Source organism: Chelon labrosus, assembly GCF_963514085.1.
Source record: "Chelon labrosus genome assembly, chromosome: 1".
NCBI classification, from domain to species: Eukaryota; Metazoa; Chordata; class Actinopteri; order Mugiliformes; family Mugilidae; genus Chelon; species Chelon labrosus.
This window is the reverse complement of record NC_140337.1, coordinates 37,067,311-37,089,453: the sequence shown is the minus strand read 5'-3', so window position 1 is coordinate 37,089,453 and position 22,143 is coordinate 37,067,311. Positions and strand designations below refer to the sequence as shown.

Here is a 22,143-nt window from a genome sequence, read left to right as displayed (position 1 = left end):
GATCATTGATGAAAACAGAGAAAAGAAGAGGACCAAGTGTCGAACCTTGGGGTACACCTCTCTGTTGAACAAATAAATCAGACTTAGATCCTTGAAGAACAACACATTGCTTTCTATTATGCAAATAGGAATTAAACCAAAGAAGTACACTTTGTGAAAAACCAATTGCATGAAGCTTGTCTAAGAGTAAATAATGGTCAACCAAATCGAAGGCCTTCTTCAAGTCAATAAAAATAGCTCCTGTGAGATTACCAAAGTCAGATGCTGAAAATATATCATTAGTCAATTTTACCAGTGCAGTGGTTGTTGAGTGGTTAGGTCTGAACCCAGACTGAAAAGGTGACAGGATATTATTTGTTTTGAGATAGTGGGATATTTGATTAAAAATTAATTTTTCAAATACTTTTGCGACAGTACAAATTATTGATATTGGTCTATAATTGTTTGGATCAAGGATATCACCACCTTTATGTATTGGCGTGATTCGTGAATGTTTCCACATAGTTGGTATCTCACAGGTAGCAAAAGACAGATTGAACAAATCGGCAAGAGGAAACATAAGGATATGGGAAGCCAATTTAATATACCTTGATTCCATCCCATCAAGGCCAGCACCACTACTCAGACTAAGTTGTTTAATAACATTCTGAACTTCTTGAGGTGTGATTTTAGTAAATGAGAAGGTGCTATGACAGACAGAGATATTATTAGAACAATAATTGTAAGAAAAATCAGATATTAAGTCAGAACAGACTGTGGAAAAATGCTGACTGAACACTTGAGCAATTAAAAAGGGATCATGAATTATCGTATTACCATCACGTATTTTATTAATAGGGCTTTTATCAGAAGTATTTATTATGGTTTTTATACTGTTCCAAAATTGCTTGGGATTTTTTAAAATTATTGGAAAGACATTCCTTATAATAATCAGATTTTGCGTTGCGGGTCATTGTCTTGGAGATATTTCTTAGTTTCCTGTATGTTTCCCAGTCAGCATTTTCCCTTGTCCTCCGGAATTTAGCCCAAGCCTTGTCCCTCTGTCTGAAAAGGCTTAAAAGATCAGCGTTTATCCAGGGAAGATGTCGTCCCTTGACCTTAGAGGTTTTCCATGGTGCATGTTTGTCTACTACTTGTGTGAACTCAGAGTATAGAAAGTCCCAAGCATCCTGAGCAGTTGGTATTAGCTGATACCTGTCCCAATTAATTGCGATTAAATCATTAATAAATAAGTCAATATTAATTTTCTTATGTTGTCTAATTTTGATTAATTTTGGTGGTGTTTTTGGAATTTTAATTTTCCATACACAATAGATAAATGAGTGATCACTAAAACAGTCTGACAAAATACCAGCTTCAATAAATCTTTCAGGATGAGTGACAAGTATCCAATCAAGCAGGGACTGGGACTGAGGAGTAATTCGAGTGGGTTCCTTAATGAGTTGTGTTAAATTAAGATTTTCAAAGTTATTTTTGTCTTTAACAGAAGACTTGTCTAGCCAGTTTTTGTTAAAATCACCTAGAATAATCATTTCATTTTTAGAAGAGATAGAATCAAAGGTAGACATCAAACACTTGGAAGACTCTACAGGGGCAGAGGGTGGTCTATACACATTACCAACAGTAATATATTTATTCTGATGAAATATGATTTTAACAAAAAGGCATTCAAAATGTATTGGTGGAACTGTAGGTGTAATTCGCTCTACAACTAAATTAGAGGAGACATAAGTAGCCACACCACCTCCCCTGGAGCCTCTATCGGCTCTGTATAGTACATAGTTTTCGAGTTTTATTTCGTTGTCAGAGATGTTACTATTGAGCCATGTTTCAGACAGAGTAATAATATTAGGATTGTGTTGGACTACCCATGCACGCAATAAATCAATTTTTGGCACAAGACTTCTGATATTCAGATGGATGATTTTTAAACCTTTAATATTATTCAGTAACGTTGAGGTTTGTATGAATAGCAGCACTGTTCAAGGCTAGGCAGATTAGATAATCAAAAAAAAAGATATAGAGGGTTGTGATAATATAGCACAAAAAACTGATACACAAAACACAGAGACACAAAACAAACAAGAACACAAAAAACACTGACGATGACCCAGCAGCCCCAGCCATCCAAGGCCAAGGCATCTCCGTGAGAGGGACAAAGACCAAGAATAGTCTGCAAACAGGTTGTTCTGCATCAAAACGTAAGGAGAGAGAAAAAAGTGGTGACAATAGCTCCGCGCCTGTCCGCTGTCGGTGAAACTGAAAACAACTGGCGTTACGACAGTTCTGTTTTACGACTACCGGATGACAGCCAGGTGTAAACATCAACACAGTTTACGTCAGGTAGCCGAAATAAAATGAATGAAAAAAAAAAAAAAAAAAAAAAAAAACAAGCCAGCGAGGAAGATCCATGGATACAGGTGAATAAGTTCAAAAATCAAATAAATCAATGTCACGCCGCATTGACACAATCGCAGCAGGAGTTCTGATCATTAAATAATGACTGCAGAAGCTGCAACGTTACTTGTGGCTCGATGTACCTTTCCTTATGAGGAAAGTTATGAGGAAGAATTCATAGGAGTCACAGGAGAGTTTGAAGGAATCATGAAAGCAGCTTCAGCAGCTCGGTGACAGGTAAACAGCTGTGGTTTCCCATCTACAATGACACTTAAAGTGGACGGATACCGGAGAGAGTATTTTAGATTTAACTCACGGAGTCGCCGTTTAACGGGATCAAAAGAGCGGCGTTTCTTCACGAGTTCAGCACTGAAGTCAGGATATATATGTATTCGATTACCTTGAAACACCAGCTCTTTCTTCACTCTGGCAAGACGAAGGATTTTCACCTTATCCTGGAAATCGAGGAGTTTGATCAGGATGGGTGTTGTACCTGCTCTGTCATTGTGGCGTAGCGTAGGTGTGCGGTGCGCCCGCTCAATGACCGGGGGAGTGGGAAAGTTTTCCGGGCCAAGCAGGTGTGGGATTAGCTTGGACATGAATCCAAGAGTATCACGGGCCTCCGCGGATTCAGGAATCCCCACAAAACGAAGGTTAGAGGCTCTGCTTCGGTTCTCCAGGTCCTGGATCTTGTCCATCAGGTAGGCATTGTCCTTAGTTAGCTCCTTGGTCAGCTTGCTGAGATTTGTAATGTCGTCCTCATTTGCTCCAACACGATGCTCTAGTGAAGAAACATGTTCTCCAAGAGTGTCCAGAGACACCTGAATATTGCACAGTTTTGTTTGGATTGGATCAACCTTTGCATCGAGATGAGCGAACATTTCAATCTTGATCTGTTGTATGCCGTCCCACAAAGTTTGTAGGGAGATCGAGCTTTGTTGAGTTTTTCCTTGCCACCGTTGCCTTCAGGCTTGCTCTGGGGGTTTCAGGCCGGGTTTTTGTAAAGCGTCTTGAGACGATTTGTATTGTTATTGACGCTATATAAATAAAATTGAATTGAATTGAATTGAATTGATCCGCTGCCATTGTTTGCGGTTTTAGTGTTATCCAAACAGTGTGCCAAACAACAATAAGCAGAAGAGAAAGCAGGACTTTACCCACTACGATATGACAGAGGTATGTGTAGCACTAGAAGGATAGTTTGTCGAGCTACATTAAGAAAGCAGACACGCCTGTGTTGCGCTCCCTCACGCTGCGGCCATCTTATTGTGAGAATCTGTGTTGACTTAAAGAAACTGAACATGGCAGTTAAAAGGGAGAGGTATGTCTTACCTACTATAGATGACATACTGCCACGGCTGGCAGAGTCCAGAGTGTTCTCTCTGCTCGATGAGGCTAGTGGCTTCTGGCAAATCCCGCTGGAGAAGGAAACGGCCAGATGTCGGTGCTGTTCAGAGGCCAGGAAGGGGTTGAGGTGTACATGGATGATATTCTCGTCCACGGCAGGGATGAGAAAGAGCACGAAGAGAGACTCCAGAATGTCCTGCAGATCCTGGAGAGTCCAGGCTTGAAGCTCAATGACAGAATGTGCCGCCTGCGCCAAAAGCAGCTGAACTACCTGGGGCACCTCATCAATGAAGAGGGCATCCGCCCCGACCCCTCAAAAGTAAGTGCCATCACAGAGCTACAGCCACCAGATGACATGCCAGGCCTCCGGAGGTTCCTGGGTATGGTTCATTATTTGGGTAGATACCTGCCCAACCTGTCAGAAGCGATAAAACCCCTCAACGACCTGCTGAAAACTGACGTGGTATGGACCTGGGACGCAGCACAGGTCGACGCTTTCAACAAGGTGAAACAACTCATCTCCACAGCACCCACACTTGCATTCTATGATGTAAACAAACCCACAATAGTGAGCGCAGATGCAAGTAGCTTCGGGCTGGGTGGCATGCTGCTATAGCGCCATGTCGAGGAACTGAAACCAGTAGCCTTTTGCTCCAGAACATTGACTGATGCAGAACGGCACTACACGCAGATAGAGAAAGAGTGTTTGGCGGTCGTTTTGGGGGAGAGATTCTCCACCTACCTGTACGGATTAGACAGCTTCACAGTGCCCCACTGATCACCCCCACTGATCAACAACAAAGACCTTTACATGGTTCCCCTGAGGTGCCAACGCCTGTTCGAGGATGCAGCTCACGCAGCATGGCCAGTGTCGCCCTCCAAGCTGGAGCGGATCAAGCAAGAGACGAGCACTGACCATGACCTGCAGGTGGTGAGTAAACTGGTGACACATGGGTGGCCAAAGCATGTGGGCAGCATCCCAGTACAGGCCAAAGCATACCACCAATGGGGTAACAGCCTGTCAACCTCAAAAGGACTTCTGTTGTATGGAGATCGAATTTTTATCGCACACAGTATGAGAGGTGACATACTCCACCGTTTGCATGATGGGCACCAGGGCATCACTAAGTGTCGTGAGAGGGCACGAATGAGTGTGTGGTGGCCTGGACTAGAGAAGGAGATCCAAGAACTGGTGACAAAGTGCCCTGAATGCATGCAAACCAGACCGACACAGAGGAAGGAGCCTCTGATGACAACACTGCTACCTCAAAGGCCATGGCAGAAGGTCGGAGCCGACATCTGTGAGTATGAAAAGAGAAACTACCTGATTGTCATTGACTATTTCTCTCGCTATTTGGAAATAGCACACTTACCCGACATGACCAGTGGGACCACCTGTGCGCGACTGAAGAACATCTTTGCCAGGTGGGGGTGTCCAGATGAGCTACACACAGACAATGGACGACAGTTTTCTAGTAAGGAGTTTCACAGCTTTTTTGTGGCTTATGACTTTAAACACATCCCCTCCAGCCCTTACTACCCTCAGTCCAACGGTGAGGCTGAGAGGGCAGTTCAGATGGCGAAAAAGATTCTTCGACTGGCCGACCCGTTCCTGGCTCTTATGAGCTACAGAGCCACACCACTACAAGCCACGGGTGCCAGCCCTGCACAGCTCATGTTGGGCTGTCAGATTAAGACAACTGTGCCCACAGTTGACAAAGTCCTCGCCCCAAAGTGGCCTGACTTCACAAAACGTGCGTAAAGCTGACGCCAAGGCGAAGGAGAACTACAGACGCACTTACAACAGGCGCCACGGTGACAGAGCACTCCCACCTCTCAGAAAAGGGGAGAGAGTAGTGGTGAAACTCGACGGAGACTCAAAATGGGGGACAGCAGGGACAGTCCAACAACCACACACAACACCAAGGTCCTACCTGATCCAGACGGACCGTGGAACACTGCGGAGGAACAGGCGCCACCTGCGCCCAACCTTCCTTCCTGTTCAACAGCCAGACGAGACAGAGAGCACGCAGGCGACTGAACAACCATCATCACCCCTGTGCTCACATCCAGATTCACCTGTCAGAGAGACTGTTCCAGCGGAGCCTGGGGGACGTGATCAGGCTCGGGTGACTTATAGAATAATAGAGAAAGAATGAAAGAAGGGACTGAATGCAGATGTGCACTGTTAATGTTATGTTGTGTTACAGCACTTTCTTGCCTTGTTTATAAGTGGCTGAGAAGTGAAACATGTTACAGAGTGTTCCACTAACCTACACTGTAGGTTAATCATACTTAGGTTAATTGCTATTCTCTCTTATCATTACCTGCCTCGGTTGTATAATTCTTAGGAGAAGAGACACTGCAGGTTTTCTTGGTTATTGTTTGCATACATTTATGTCTATGACTACAAAGAGGGGAAATGTCATATGAGTGTGGAAGCAGCATTGCCCGTTATTCTTTGGGGATAACTTACATACAGTTAAACAGAAACTCAGTTAATTTAAACCTCCTTAAATAGCCCATCTAACCAGAACTGTCCAAAGCTGTTATGTTGTTAAATAAAGCAAAATGATCCATACAGCAAATATCCTGCATAGCCCCAAGTGATGAAGTGAAACAATTACCTGATGCTTCCACTTCCAGTTCTTCTTTGACGTGTGCGCGCAATCACAGCATTCGCCTGCATTTGTGGAAGGCGTGGTTACGGTGCTACTATTTCACCTGGCAACAGAAGTACTATTTTGTGATTGGCTGATAGGTCACTGATTCAAACAGAGCAGTCTGCCTTCTCCTCATCCATTCATAGATTATTAATCTGTGTTAATAATGTGAGGTGAGTTTTATCAGGTCTCAGTGTGATAAATGTCCTGTGTGGTGTGTGAACGTTCTACAGCAGCTCCAACATTAGTAGTCATCATTTTACTACATCAGCTTCCTCTCTGTTATTTCCTCTAATGCTCTTTAGTTTATACTTCGTCTTGTCTTCCTCTTTACTGCTCACCGTCTGTTCTAACTACTTCTAAAACATAATGTGTAAAATGATCCCATCATTCTGTGTTACATAGTTTTAGACAACTTCATTGCAAGTCATGACCAAGTTTGAAACTTCTTTTACTCTTTTACTTACTTCTTTTAGGAGACAGTGAAAATAAAGTGTAAAGTAAAGAGTCAGACTGCTGCACCTGACACAAACTGGATGAACAGATGTCAGATAAATCTTCAAGATTACCAACACTAGAGAGAAGAGACGAGACAGACTCCAGACGAGGTTGCCTTAAGGATCTTTTCCTTGCAGCAAGGAGAGGACACAATGACATTAGCCTAGCCTATAACACAGTGAGCTCTGTCCATCTGTCAGTGACATCTATATTTATACTCCTGTGCATGTGACTCATAAGTGGGTGTAGATGTCTCTGTGGTTAAGTGAATATTGTCATATATGTTTGAGAATCAGAGAACATGTTAACTTTTCTATCAACAGGTGTGAAAGTATGAGGAAACTGAACGTCTGTATCAGAGTGAAGCTGAATGTAGAGAGAGACACACCTGGCCCCTCCCTCTCTTCACCTGTCAGAGGAAAGCTGACACTGTCTTCACAAACGTGGCTGCAGAGAAGTGTTGTCAGAGAGTCAGTAGATGATCAGCTGCTGTGAGCCTTAGTTTGACAGGAAGATGAAGACGTTGGTGGTGTTTGTGATCCTCGTTCACGGTAAGATATCTTCTTCCTGGATCTGATTCTCACTTCAGTCTGACATCATTTCTCTCACGTCTGTCTCTTTAAAGAAAGTCAGTGATGACCTGTTTCAACTTTGATTAGTTCTTAGTTTGTCTGTGAGGGACACGTCCAGAAGCAGAGTCTGATGTTCTGTTCACGTGGACTGTTTCTAATCACTGCTGTAAATGTAAAATCACATCAAGAAAGAAAGAATCAAACAGATTGAAGGTGAGCTCAGAGCTAACGACTGCTTGATGATCTGGCTGCAGGTCAGGACTTCACTGTTGGACACAAACATTTACAAATGTCAATGTGTTTGAAAGTCAAACTGTCAGCTAGTGACTTCTTCATGGGGGGATGTTGACGACTAGTTTCCTCATCCAGATGCCACATTACTGAGAACAAGCAACAGAGACATATTAAAGGTTAATAAATGTTAACCTTATTAAACAGCAGCTGTTTTCATTCACCCTATCTATCCTGATGTTTCCAGTGGTGAATGTGGGACAGGTTTTCAGTGACTGGAACAAACTGAATGTCCTGGTCTGGACTTCACAGCCTCCGTCCTGTTTATTTCTGTCTCTAGACAAAAGTCTGAACATTCACACATTAACAACAGGTCAGTCTTCAAATGGGTTCTTACTGGAATCAACACAAATGATCCAAAGCTTTCTGAGCAGCACAGAGGACAGAACGTTGACTATCACATGTCTGGATGTATCAGATGATCAGAGAACAGTCGATCCAGTCTTCTGTTCCTGACATTGTGAACTGGAACCAGGTCAGAGGTTAACTACCAAACACAAACACAGTGAGCTACGGCGTCCTGGAGTGGACAGAAAGACAAACATCTGTAGAATGAGGCCATGTTTCCTAAGCTGAGTGCTAGAAATGCTAGAAAGAAGACAAGAGAACAGAGCATTGACTTTGGACCCAGCCCCCCTGGACCTTATGGACAAGCAGACCATGAACATGAAGGATGTTTCTCAGTAACATCTTGCTCCAATCAGTAGATGTTCTCTCTGTGTTTGCTGCATGTTAGCTTCCTAGTGTTCCAGACTTGTAAATCTGTGAAAGCAAGAAGCCATCTCTGAATACTTGACATGAATAACACGGTTGGAGTTCTAGTTTGGACGTTGAGACAGTTTGTGGTTTAGATTGGTGCTGTTAAAGAAGAGATGTGTCTCTGTGTTAGTATCAGGACCAGAGGAGGCCTTTTACTGATGGAGTGTAGTGCAGAGATCAGTCCTGAGAGATGGTGCACCATGAGTTCATTCATCAGTTAGAGCTAAAAATCATCTTCTGCTTGACTGAACTCTAAACTGTTCCAGGACTGGAGTAGAGGACAGACCTGATCAACACAATCTTACAAATGTCATTACTCATTACTTTGAGCAAGAGAGGAAGATTTTCAGCCAAATCTATGAAAACTGTCAAAACACATTCAATGATCTGTTCTTTGACTTCAGTCTGTGAATGAAATGTAGTTTTTCATTGACTGACTGATAGTTCAACTGGTTTCTCTGGTCCCTGCAGATAATGTGACCTACAGTCAGTCATGTGTCAAGTCAAACCCACAGCATGCAGCTGATTTGTGTTTCTCTTTGTGTGTCCTCTCAGTTTCCCAGCATGCCCTGGCAGGTGTGGTGCAGGTGAATGAGGGGGCGGAGTCTGTCCTACTACCCTGCCACTACTTAGGTGTTTTACCTGAAGACCCCACAGTGATTTGGACCAGGAACGATCTCAGTCCCAAATCTGTCCACAAACGAGGAGAAACAGATGAAGTTGAAGGTCAGAACCAGGTTTACAGGGGGAGGACATCGATGACGCCTGATGCTCTAGACACTGGAGACTTCAGCCTCACTCTGACAAAACCCCACCTCTCTGACAGCGGCAGCTACACCTGCTCCATCAGTAATGGAGAAGAACTGAGAGTGACAGACGTACATCTACAGGTCAAAGGTCAGAAACAAACCTCAACATGTGGTTTCGCAGGAAAACAAAGACTCGAGGCCAAACATTTTCTGGTCTTTCCAGTAGAAAATCAAAGTGGTGATCAGGAGCTGATGAAGAGTTCTGGTTCAGTCTGGTCACATATCAGAATGTTGCCCCTGAGCTGAAGAACTAAATCCACCAGGAACTCTGGACCATGTATTAAACATGTTAGGCTTGTAGCACCCTATAATGTAATAATTTCCTGATAATGTAATAAAATTTGCACTTAACTCGATTGAAAATATAATAAAACCCGATAATGTAATAACTTAACCAATAATGTAATAAAATATCCTGACTGATATTGTAATAACATTTTTACAGATAATGTAATACCTTATTACATTATTGGGAATTTATTACATTTTCAAGATTTTATTTTTTTTCCAAAACTGATTATGTAATACTTGACAGATAATGTAATATATATGTTCATTTTCAGTCCAGACTTCTACATTTTGTGTCTTGAGAATCTAAGAATGTTATATACACCGGATTTGAAACAACACAAAGACTATTGGGTTAAATTGCAGACCTTGAGTAGCATACAGTCATATGCACATGTGCAGATACGCAGGGACATGCAACTACATCCTGGTCTTACTGAGAGGGTGATGGACTTACCTCCTTGGGAGACCAGAATTCCAGCTCAGATAAGCTTCTGAGCAGCACTGGAGACCCCAGGTAACTCTTCCTTAAATGTACCTCTTCACAGATTTCCAACAAATCACTACCTCATGAAAACAACCACAAACCAACAAAACAACTTTCAGTAACACTTCATCTGAAGAGGGTATACATAAGCATTCATAACACCTACATACACATTACATGACACCTGACATAAACATAGGCCTATGTCACGAGGGGAAAGAGGGGGAGATGAGAAGTGGATGATGATGAATGAAGAAAAGGTTATTATTATTGAAGGGAAAGGGGGGAAGCACAGGTACTGGTGATTTATCGGGGGAGAGCACGCTGACAGCGACCAGAGGAGAGAGAGGACGGCAAACCAACGAGAGCCGGTGTACTAAAAACAAAAGGTTTATTAAAAGAACTTAAAACAGTAAAACCTTAAAAGGTTTTAAAACCAAAAGTTAAAAAGATACAAAACATTAAAAAGTGTCCGTTACTAAAATAAAATAAAAAGAGTCCATCATGGCCGCCAAACCAGGGACGAGGCGGCTCAGAGGGGAGATGATCGGAGGCCTTCCACCGCTCCAGGTGCCGCAGGCGCCTCTTCTTCTCTCTTGGCAGTGGGCTGCCCGGCTGACACCTGGAAGATAAAACAACCTGGCCAGTACGGGTGTCCACACATCGCACGGGTACCGGTGCCGCCGCACAACCACACACGAGAGCGTTACTGACGGCCCATAGGGCGAAACTTACCCGCCAGGCAGGGCGCACTGCCCTGCCGCTGCGAGAACTTCATGTAGTAACGCTCCGCGGTCTCTTCATCCGTGCGGCCGGCACACCCGCTGCTGGGACACCCGCTGCCTTCGGCCGTTCTCGGCTCGATCACGGCCTCCTCTTCGTTCTCCTCCCCTCACGCCGCCACAACGTCCCTCTGGCGTTCTTCTCGCACGATGACTCGTGTCCTATCTCAGTCCCCAGTCAGTCAGTCCATCCGTCCATCCGTCCGTCCATCCGTCCGTCCGTCCATCACGTTCTCCTCCTGTTTCTACATGTTATCACCAGTCCTCTGGCGTCTCTTTCCCATCGTGCCTCTGCCATCTTTTCCGGGTCGTGCTCTCTTTATATCCCTCCGCCACTCTCCCCCGCTGCCGATTGGTTCAGTGGTAAGGGGAGAGGGCGGAGCCTCCCAGGTGCACAGCGGTGGTGTGTTCACGGGCAGAAGTTAGTAAAAAACCACACGCATGCATTAAAACATAATAAATAAAATGGTTAAAACACCACAAGTAAAAGCATGCAATGTTAAAATTCAGTAAAACAAACAATTCAAATCATGCTAAAACCCACACTTCTGCCCCGTGACACCTACATATCCACTCATAAATGGTTATTATATCACTTTCAATGTCAAATTGACATCTTACTCTATGTCAAATGACATAGTGGTCAGCTGACATACTGTCATACTTATAGTGTATTATGAGATTTACTTGTATAAATAAAGATTGAGTAAAAATCTAAATGACAGAACTTCATGACAACTGACATGGTCATTTTGAATGTTCCTCATCTACATATACAGTGGCTTGCAAAAGTATTCATACCCCTTGAACTTTTCCGCGTTTTGTCACATTACGATCACAAACATGAATATATTTTGTTGGAATTTTATGTGAAAGACCAACACAATGCGGCACACAATTGTGAAGTACAAAGAAAATTATACATGATTTTATTTTTTTTTTTTTACAAATAAAAAACTGAAAAGTGCGGTGTGCAAAAGGATTCAGCCCCCCTGAGCCAATACTTTGTGGAACCGGCTTTTGCTGCAATTACAGCTGCAAGTCTTTTGAGGTATGTCTCTATGAGCCTTGCACATCTAGCGACTGCAAATTTTGCCCATTCTTCTTTGCAAAACACCTCAGTCAGCTCAGTCAGATTAGATGGAGAACGTTTGTGAACATCTGTTTTCAGATTTTGCTACAGATTCTCGATTGGACTTAGGTCTGGACTTTGACTGGGCCATTCCAACACATGAATATGTTTTGTTTTAAACCATTCCATTGTTGCCCTGGCTTTATGTTTAGGGTAGTTGTCCTCCTGAAAGGTGAACCTCCGCCCCACTCTCAAGTCTTTTGCAGACTCCAACAGGTTTTCTTCCAAGATTGCCCTGTATTTGGCTCCATCCATCTTCTCATCAACTTTGACTATCTTCCCTGTCCCTGCCGAAGAGAAGCACCCCCAGAACATGATGCTGCCACCACCATGTTTGACAGGGGGGTTAATGTGTTCAGAGTGATGTGCAGTGTTAGTTTTCCGGCACACATAACGTTTTGCATTTAGGCCAAAAAGTTAAATTTTGGGCTCATCTGACCAGAGCACCTTCTTCCAGATGTTTGCTGTGTCCCCCACATAGCTTCTGGCAAACATCAAATGGCACTTCTAGTGGTTTTCTTTTAACAGTGGCTTTCTTCTTGCCACTCTTCCGTAAGGGCCAGATTTGTGCAGTGCACAACCAATAGTTGTCCTGTGGACAGATCCCCCCACCTGAGCTGTGGACCTCTGCAGTACGTCCAGAGTCACCATGGGCCTCTTGGCTGCATCTCTGATCAATGCTCTCCTTGTTCAGACTGTAAGTTTAGGTGGACAGCTGTGTCTTGGTAGGTTTGCAGTTGTGCCATAGTCTTTCCATTTCCGGATGATGGATTGAACAGTGCTCCGTGAGATGTTCAAAGCTTGGGAAACCTTTTTTATAGCCTAACCCTGCTTTAAACTTCTCCACAACTTTATCCCTGACCTGTCTGGTGTGCTCCTTGGACTCCATGATGCTGTTTGCTCCCCAACATTCTCTTAACAAACCTCTGAGGCCATCACAGAACAACTGTATTTGTACTGAGATTAGATTACACACGGGTGGACTCTATTTAGTCATTAGGTCTTTTAATCATTCAGCAATCATCAGGTGACTTCTGAAGGCAATTTCCTGCACTCAGAGAAAAGGGGGCTGAATCCTTTTGCACACCGCACTTTTCAGTTTTTTATTTGTAAAAATAAAATAAAATCATGTATAACTTTCTTTGTACTTCACAATTGTGTGCCGCATTGTGTTGGTCTTTCACATAAAATTCCAACAAAATATATTCATGTTTGTGAACGTAATGTGACAATATGTGGAAAAGTTCAAGGATGAATACTTTTGCAAGCCACTGTATATATATATTTTTACTTAATCTTTATTTATACAAGTAAATCTCATAATATACTATAAGTATGACAGTATGTCAGCTGACCACTATGTCACTTGACATAGAGTAAGATGTCAATTTGACATTGAAAGTGATATAATAACCATTTATGAGTGGATATGTAGGCCTATGTTTATGTCAGGTGTCATGTAATGTGTATGTAGGTGTTATGAATGCTTATGTATACCCTCTTCAAATGAAGTGTTACTGAAAGTTGTTTTGTTGGTTTGTGGTTGTTTTCATGAGGTAGTGACTTGTTGGAAATCTGTGAAGAGGTACGTTTAGGGAAGAGTTACCTGGGGTATCCAGTGCTGCTCAGAAGCTTATCTGAGCTGGAATTCTGGGGCCTCATGTACGAAGAGTTGCGTAGATTTCCTTCTAAATCGTGACGTAAGCTCATATTTAGAAGCATTTCGAAGCATATTTCCTTTGTACATCCCAATCCAGTGTACCCGACTCCTCCCTGTCCACGCCCCTTTTAAATATGCAATTTATATTTAAATTGACTCTGCACCTGAGATTCCCCTCTCTGCGCGATCAGAAAACGAAAACATAAGAATGAATAAGACGGGAAAGAAGAAGAACTTCTCAGAAAGCGAATTGGAGACGCTGCTCACTGGAGTGGAGATGCGCAAAAATGTGCTCTTTGGCAGCTGCCACAATGTTTACTTGCATTTGCGCATCACGTATGATCTGTACACTGATCGAATGAAAATGTTTCCTGTTGACATTTACAAATTCATGAGATGGCGCTTTATAGTAATGTGTGTGCACTGCACACTCCGATTTCATTGAGAAAACCGTCTCTTGCTGCAGATTGCTCTTTAATGTTGACCTGTTCAGATGCATTGTGGGAATCTGATATACCTGGCTGACATGAGGATAATTCCGTCCCATACGGCTTGCATGGCTCTGCTCAGGGTCGACCAGCACAGTCCCGGTCGCTCGGAGTAATAGTTTTCACATTGATGACAGTTTCCCAGTATCACCTCGAAGTGTCTCCAAAGGATCGACATCTGTAGAATCCTACTTACGCCAGCCACGTCGTTGGCGTAGGCACGTACAAAGTTCCCGGACATTTCACTCTTGATACATCTGAACTTTTGCGTGAGCGAGTACGTACGTAACGTTTTTGTACGCACGCACCGTTCGTACATGAGGCCCCTGGTCTCCCAAGGAGGTAAGTCCATCACCCTCTCAGTAAGACCAGGATGTAGTTGCATGTTGCGTATCTGCACATGTGCATATGACTGTATGCTACTCAAGGTCTGCAATTTAACCCAATAGTCTTTGTGTTGTTTCAAATCCGGTGTATATAACATTCTTAGATTCTCAAAACACAAAATGTAGAACAATGGACTGAAAATGAACATATATATTACATTATCTGTCAAGTATTACATAGTCAGTTTTGAAAAAAATAAATAAAATCCTGAAAATGTAATAAATTCCCAATAATGTAATAAGGTATTACATTATCTGTAAAAATGTTATTACAATATCAGTCAGGATATTTTATTACATTATTGGTTAAGTTATTACATTATTGGGTTTTATTATATTTTCAATCGAGTTAAGTGCAAATTTTATTACATTTTCAGGCGTTATTACATTATCAGGAAATTATTACATTATAGGGTGCTACAAGGCTGCTTCAGTTCCTCCATGTGACAGTTATTATTAAACCAGCTGATTCATGTTTCTGTCTCTCTCAGTTTCCCAGCATACCCTGACTGTGGAGGTGGTGGAGGGGGAGGAGTCAGTCCTGTTGCCCTGTCAAGACTCTTCTGTTCCTAGGCGTCCTACGGTGGACTGGATCCGCTACGACCTCAGTCCTTCAACCGTCCACCAGCGTCAGACAGAAGGTGATGACCTGAAAAACCAAAACCAACTTTACAGCGACCGAACATCCATGAAGACTGACGCTCTGACAACTGGAGACCTCAGCCTGAATCTGAGGAAACCCCGTCTCTCTGACAGCGCAACCTACATCTGCTCCGTCAGAGCGTTTGGAAACGAACGGAGACTGGCAGCTGTAGAGCTGCAGGTCAAAGGTCAGCAATAAACACTACCACTGTAAACAGCAGTATACTGTATGATCACACACAGTGGACATTTGTAGGGTTACCATCTCTAAGGCTTTTAGCCTGAGTCAGACTCCTTCAGTCTCACGCTGTCCACACACATCTCATGTATAATAAGAGGCTGAGTCCTTTATTATTTTATTCTACTGTCAGTGGAAGTCAGTACTGTAGATACAGGTCAGAGGTCAGAGGTCAGTACTGTAGATACAGGTCAGAGGTCAGTACTGTAGATACAGGTCAGAGGTCAGAGGTCAGAGCTGTAGATACAGGTCAGAGGTCAGTACTGTAGGTACAGGTCAGAGGTCAGTACTGTAGATACAGGTCAGAGGTCAGAGGTCAGTACTGTAGATACAGGTCAGAGGTCAGAGGTCAGTACTGTAGATACAGGTCAGAGGTCAGAGGTCAGTACTGTAGATACAGGTCATAGGTCAGAGGTCAGTACTGTAGATACAGGTCAAAGGTCAGAGGTCAGTACTGTAGATACAGGTCAAAGGTCAGAGGTCAGTACTGTAGATACAGGTCAGAGGTCAGAGGTCAGTACTGTAGATACAGGTCAGAGGTCAGTACTGTAGATACAGGTCAGAGGTCAATACTGTAGATACAGGTCAGTACTGTAGATACAGGTAAGAGGTCAGAGGTCAGTACTGTAGATACAGGTCAGAGGTCAATACTGTAGATACAGGTCAGAGGTCAGAGGTCAGTACTGTAGATAAAGGTCAGAGGTCAGAGGTCAGTACTGTAGATACAGGTCAGAGGTCAGTACTGTAGATACAGGTCAGAGGTCAGTACTGTAGATACAGGTCAGTACTGTAGATACAGGTAAGAGGTCAGAGGTCAGTACTGTAGATACAGGTCAGAGGTCAATACTGTAGATACAGGTCAGAGGTCAGAGGTCAGTACTGTAGATAAAGGTCAGAGGTCAGAGGTCAGTACTGTAGATACAGGTCAGAGGTCAGTACTGTAGATACAGGTCAGAGGTCAGAGGTCAGTACTGTAGATACAGGTCAGAGGTCAGTACTGTAGATACAGGTCAGAGGTCAGAGGTCAGTACTGTAGATACAGGTCAGAGGTCAGTACTGTAGATACAGGTCAGAGGTCAGAGGTCATGTTGTTCTTTATGTTTCTCCACAGAACCACCTCCAGTCTGGCCTACAGTTCTCATAGTTCCCCCGGGTATCCTGGTTGTTCTTGGTGTCGTTGGGGGTCTTGTGTATAATTTTCGACACTACTTCATGCCAGGTGAGTCTCTACTACTACACTACCCATAATGCTGATGGTAACATGTGTCCTGTGGAGGAGACTTGTTCCAGCTGCTGAAAGAGTTCAGAGTTCAAACAGCTGCTACAGAGAGCTGAAGAGAAACTTCCAGGTTTAGTTCCAGAAGTCAGAAACTCTTCATCAAACATGTCTGCAGCACTTTACAGGACGCTTTGACTAGTTACCAAGGAACGAGTCAGGAAGACATCAGGGACAAACGGAGACACAATCCAGCTCTAATCAGAAGCTCCTGACGTCCTCAATCAGGACCTGAACTCTGAGCTCATGAGTCCAGGTCTCTCCCAGTCCCAGTAAAACCAGAGCAGAGGGTTAGGGTTCTTCCTCATCCATTCATCTGATTGGTTCCTCATTAGTTCCTGACTTCTTCTTTGGTAACTGCTCCAAATGTCCTGAAGAAGAAAACTGGTGTTCAGTCACAAACTAGTTTCCACTGGTTTGTGTCAGAGGTGTGACAGACGTCAGGTGAGCTCAGGTCACCTGGTTGATCCACGTCCTCAAACAAACTGAACACTGAGAGTCCTCCACCAACATGAGACACATAGACAAGGATGGACAGAGACGTCCTGTTACCATCAGAGCTGCTGCTGCTGTCTCTACAGCTGATGATGTGATTTGTTGTCCTCTCAGTCTACCAGGTGGAGGTGGATTCAGGGGTGGAGTCTGTCCAGCTGACCTGCAAAACCACAGCTCACCTGCGTAAAGACGCTAAAGTGGAGTGGAAGGACAGTTACAATGATGTGGTCCATGTGTATCAGAACGGCTCTGACCAGCTTGAAGACCAGAACCAGATTTACAGAAACAGAACGAAGATGAAGAAAAACCTGAAAACTGGAGACCTCAGTCTGACCCTGAAATACCCCACAGAGAGAGACACCAACACCTACACCTGCACCGTCTACAACAAGGAGGGAGACATCCTGATGAAGAAACAAGTGAAGCTCTATGTCAGAGGTCAGTACTGTAGATACAGGTCAGAGGTCAGAGGTCAGTACTGTAGATACAGGTCAGAGGTCAGTACTGTAGATACAGGTCAGAGGTCAGTACTGTAGATACAGGTCAGAGGTCAGAGGTCAGTACTGTAGATACAGGTCAGAGGTCAGAGGTCAGTACTGTAGATACAGGTCAGAGGTCAGTACTGTAGATACAGGTCAGAGGTCAGTACTGCAGACACAGGTCAGAGGTCAGTGCTGTAGATACAGGTCAGAGGTCAGAGGTCAGTACTGTAGATAGAGGTCAGAGGTCAGTACTGTAGATACAGGTCAGAGGTCAGTACTGTAGACACAGGTCAGAGGTCAGTGCTGTAGATACAGGTCAGAGGTCAGAGGTCAGTACTGTAGATACAGGTCAGAGGTCAGAGGTCAGTACTGTAGATACAGGTCAGAGGTCAGAGGTCAGTACTGTAGATACAGGTCAGAGGTCAGTACTGTAGATACAGGTCAGAGGTCAGTACTGTAGACACAGGTCAGAGGTCAGTGCTGTAGATACAGGTCAGAGGTCAGAGGTCAGTGCTGTAGATACAGGTCAGAGGTCAGAGGTCAGTACTGTAGATACAGGTCAGAGGTCAGAGGTCAGTACTGTAGATACAGGTCAGAGGTCAGAGGTCAGTACTGTAGATATAGGTCAGAGGTCAGTACTGTAGATACAGGTCAGAGGTCAGTACTGTAGATACAGGTCAGAGGTCAGAGGTCAGTACTGTAGATACAGGTCAGAGGTCAGAGGTCAGTACTGTAGATACAGGTCAGAGGTCAGTACTGTAGATACAGGTCAGAGGTCAGTACTGTAGACACAGGTTAGATGTCAGTGCTGTAGATACAGGTCAGAGGTCAGAGGTCAGTGCTGTAGATACAGGTCAGAGGTCAGTACTGTAGATACAGGTCAGAGGTCAGAGGTCAGTACTGTAGATACAGGTCAGAGGTCAGAGGTCAGTACTGTAGATATAGGTCAGAGGTCAGTACTGTAGATACAGGTCAGAGGTCAGAGGTCAGTACTGTAGATACAGGTCAGAGGTCAGAGGTCAGTATTGTAGATACAGGTCAGAGTTCAGTACTGTAGATACAGGTCAGAGGTCAGAGGTCAGTACTGTAGATACAGGTCAGAGGTCAGAGGTCAGTACTGTATATACAGGTCAGCGGTCAGAGGTCAGTACTGTAGATACAGGTCAGAGGTCAGAGGTCAGTACTGTAGATACAGGTCAGAGGTCAGAGGTCAGTACTGTAGATACAGGTCACAGGTCAGAGGTCAGTGATTTTCCATCAGTCTGTACCAATAGAAGTCTAATAACAATCCTCCAGTAGTTGTTCTTTCACGGCTTTGAGTCAAGTCAGACCATTAGAATAATACTCACAGGACTTTGGAGAAAACATTTGAATAGTTTCAAAATAGAAAATGTGAACCTGGTGTGTTATGAGCTGATTTAGAGAGAATGATCTTGTTTGTACTGTGTCAACAGAAGGTGGCTGTAGTTATTAATGGTTGTAATAACTAGAGAATAAGAAGTAGAGGTCAAACCAGACACAAAATAAACCAAAACCTTGACTAAGAAGAAACAAAGACAGACGCTTTAGACATGTGAAGAGACGCTGTGTTGCTAAGGTGGACTGACAGCATGGAACAACAGGACTGTGAATGGACAGGAAATGAAAGAGGGAAGTGTGGGATCAGGAAGGTACATGGGAGGAAGTGAATCTGGCAGCAGGAGGATGAGGTCTGGAATACTGGAAATACAAAGAGTAACAAGGAGAAATATCTCACTCAGATGAAAGGGACAGTGACACTGTAGAGACAGAGAGAGGATGTGGTTGTAGAGGTCTCTGGATAATGACAATAAATGTTAACTCATCTTATTAATGATCATAGGAACATGAGGTAGAAAATATAACTGTATTAAAGAGCTTTGATTTGATTGATTGATTCAAGTCTGTCATGAAGTTCTGTCATTAATCCTCTTCTGATCAATGATGATTTTATTAAGTTCAGGATGAGAACTGAAGATCAATGTTTACATGAATCATTCATCAGCACAGATTAGATCCTAAACTGATGCTACACACAACTGAAGAACTTTTGTGTCATTAATGATTAATTAGAGAGCTCCTGTTTGTTCTTGGGTAAGAAGGCCCTCGACCATACATGAGCCAGAAGACAAGAAAGACAATCTGCTGCTGGTGCTGGGAAATAAGAATGAAAAGGAATGAACCTGATTAAGACACAGGGAAATGTTGTGAAATCATTCATTCACTTCATAAATAGATAGTTGAACATTTAACATTTAATACATCAGTAGTTTACACTTCTTAACTTGTCTCTGTTCAATGGAGAATGGGACATATTTCAGACTGGAACCAGTCAAACATGTTTCACTCCAAATATTTCTCTTCAATGTGCTCAGAGCTGCTGCTGCTGTCTCTACAGCTGATGATGGGATTTGTTGTCCTCTCAGTCCCCCAGGTGGAGGAGGATTCAGGGGTGGAGTCTGTCCAGCTGACCTGCAAAACCACAGCTCACCTGCCTGAAGACACTAAAGTGGAGTGGAAGGATGGTGAACATGATGTGGTCCATGTGTATCAGAACAGCTCTGACCAGCTTGAAGACCAGAACCAGTTTTACAGAAACAGAACGAAGATGAATGAAGACCTGCTGAAAACTGGAGACCTCAGTCTGACCCTGAAATACCCCACAGATGGAGACACCAACACCTACACCTGCACCGTCTACAACAAGGAGGGAGACATCCTGATGGAGAAACAAGTGAAGCTCAATGTGAAAGGTTTGATTTTTTTTCTCCCTCTTTCTTTCTTTGTCTTTTCTTTCATTCTGTCTTTATTATTTTCATCCTCTCTCTCTCTCGCTCTCTCGCTCTCTCTCTCTCTCTCTCTCTCTCTCTCAGTGCATGCTGGTAGTGAGTGTGGTGAGCAGAGACTCTGAGTGATTTCTGACTTTTTCTGTCTTTTTTTGATGAATGTATCACCGTCAATGATCTGTTTGTGTCGGTGCAACCGTTGAGGAGCTGTGGGGTCAGGGCGGGATGGTGCTGGTCAGCAGGACGGCCTGGACGGCGCTGCTGGTGAGGACAGTGTACAGGTTGAGGGAGAGGAGGGACTCACAGGAGGAAGATGTTGGTGTAAGTGGTGAAGATGACCTTGAGGAAAGTGAGATCAGCGGTGAAAACACTGTGAATGGTGGAAATGGTTTGAGTGGGACACAGGTGGGAGAGACAGGTGAGCTATGTGAAACACAGGTAGGTGCAGGTGAAGTGAGCAGAGCATGGTGTGAGCAGGTTGAAGAGGCTGAGATGGTGGAAGCAGAATCAGAATACAAATGTACTCCACGTAAACCAAGGACTGAAACTAAAAACACGTGTGCTGAAGCAAAATCAAGTGGAGTGAGAGCAGACAGACACAGAGAAGAAGCAGGAGCAGACAGACAGCAGTGCTGCTGAGGAAGACTGAGTCTGACAGCAGTCATCTGTCCCTTCTTAAAGGGGGGGGGGTCACCACACAGCAATCAGTGGAGGAGTGGGTCTCCTGTTCTCCAGGAACTTCACTCCAGCTTCTCTGGAGGTCCAGCATGTCCTAAAGGGGAGGTGTCTTTCAGCTAAGGCTCTTTTTGACCATTTTATTAATATCTATGCTCCAACCAACGGTGCAGAGAGGAGGATGTTACTGAAGCAAGTTAGTGACAAACTGAGTGACTGTGGCTCGGAGGATGTTTTATTCTTGGGAGGGGATTTGAACTGAAAATGAGTTTTTAGAGCGTAACCATGCAGAGCCTCATCCAGCCTCCCAGCATGCTCTGAGGCAGCTGCTTCACTCTCATGGCCTGGTGGATGACTCCAGGCAGTACACATGGTCCCATTCTAGAGAAGATAGGGTCTTCTTAGCCAGACTTGACCCTTTTTATTGTTTGAAGCAACATTTTAATATTTTTAAAATGTGTAGAATCATGCCAGTTGGGTTTACAGATCATTCCCTGCTTTTATGTCATGTTTATATTAGAAACATTTCACCTAAGAGTGCATACTGGCATTTTAACTCAGTTTTAACTTTTGATAAGAGGTTTAACGATGTTCTTAGTTACTTCTGGAGTGGCTTCAGACAGAGAACATGTGGATTTACATGTTTGAGACAGTGGTGGGACCATGGGAAGGTAGAAATGAAGCTCTTGTGTCAGCAGGACACACTCAATGTCACAAGAGACATCACCAGATCTGTAAAAGACCTGGAGACTGATATAGTCTCCAGGACTATATCAGTCTATATCAGGTTGATTGCTTTCTGGTTTAGCCAGAGGTGGACAGAGTACACACCTTCACGGCACGCACGGTACGGCACGCTGTGCTTAAACGGTGGGATTTATCTTGTTTTTACGGACCGATCAGTGCAGACTGAAATCACAAATAAGACAGAGTCTGTTTAAAAACTCTTTATTCATTTATTTTTAAACTATT

General features: G+C 43.7%; 1 protein-coding gene across 1 annotated transcript in view; it reads left to right on the top strand.

Moving 5' to 3' along the window:
- The window catches only part of LOC311488067 (butyrophilin-like protein 2), a gene marked incomplete at both ends in the record, with an annotated part of 34,448 nt that overhangs the window by 3,520 nt on the left and 8,785 nt on the right, over window positions 1-22,143 (top strand). The window contains 4 exons of the mRNA XM_084544573.1: window positions 9,083-9,424; window positions 15,051-15,389; window positions 16,551-16,658; window positions 17,325-17,657. Coding sequence (XP_084400699.1) covers window positions 9,083-9,424; window positions 15,051-15,389; window positions 16,551-16,658; window positions 17,325-17,657 — 1,122 coding nt within the window. The remainder of the gene's footprint in view (window positions 1-9,082; window positions 9,425-15,050; window positions 15,390-16,550; window positions 16,659-17,324; window positions 17,658-22,143) is intronic.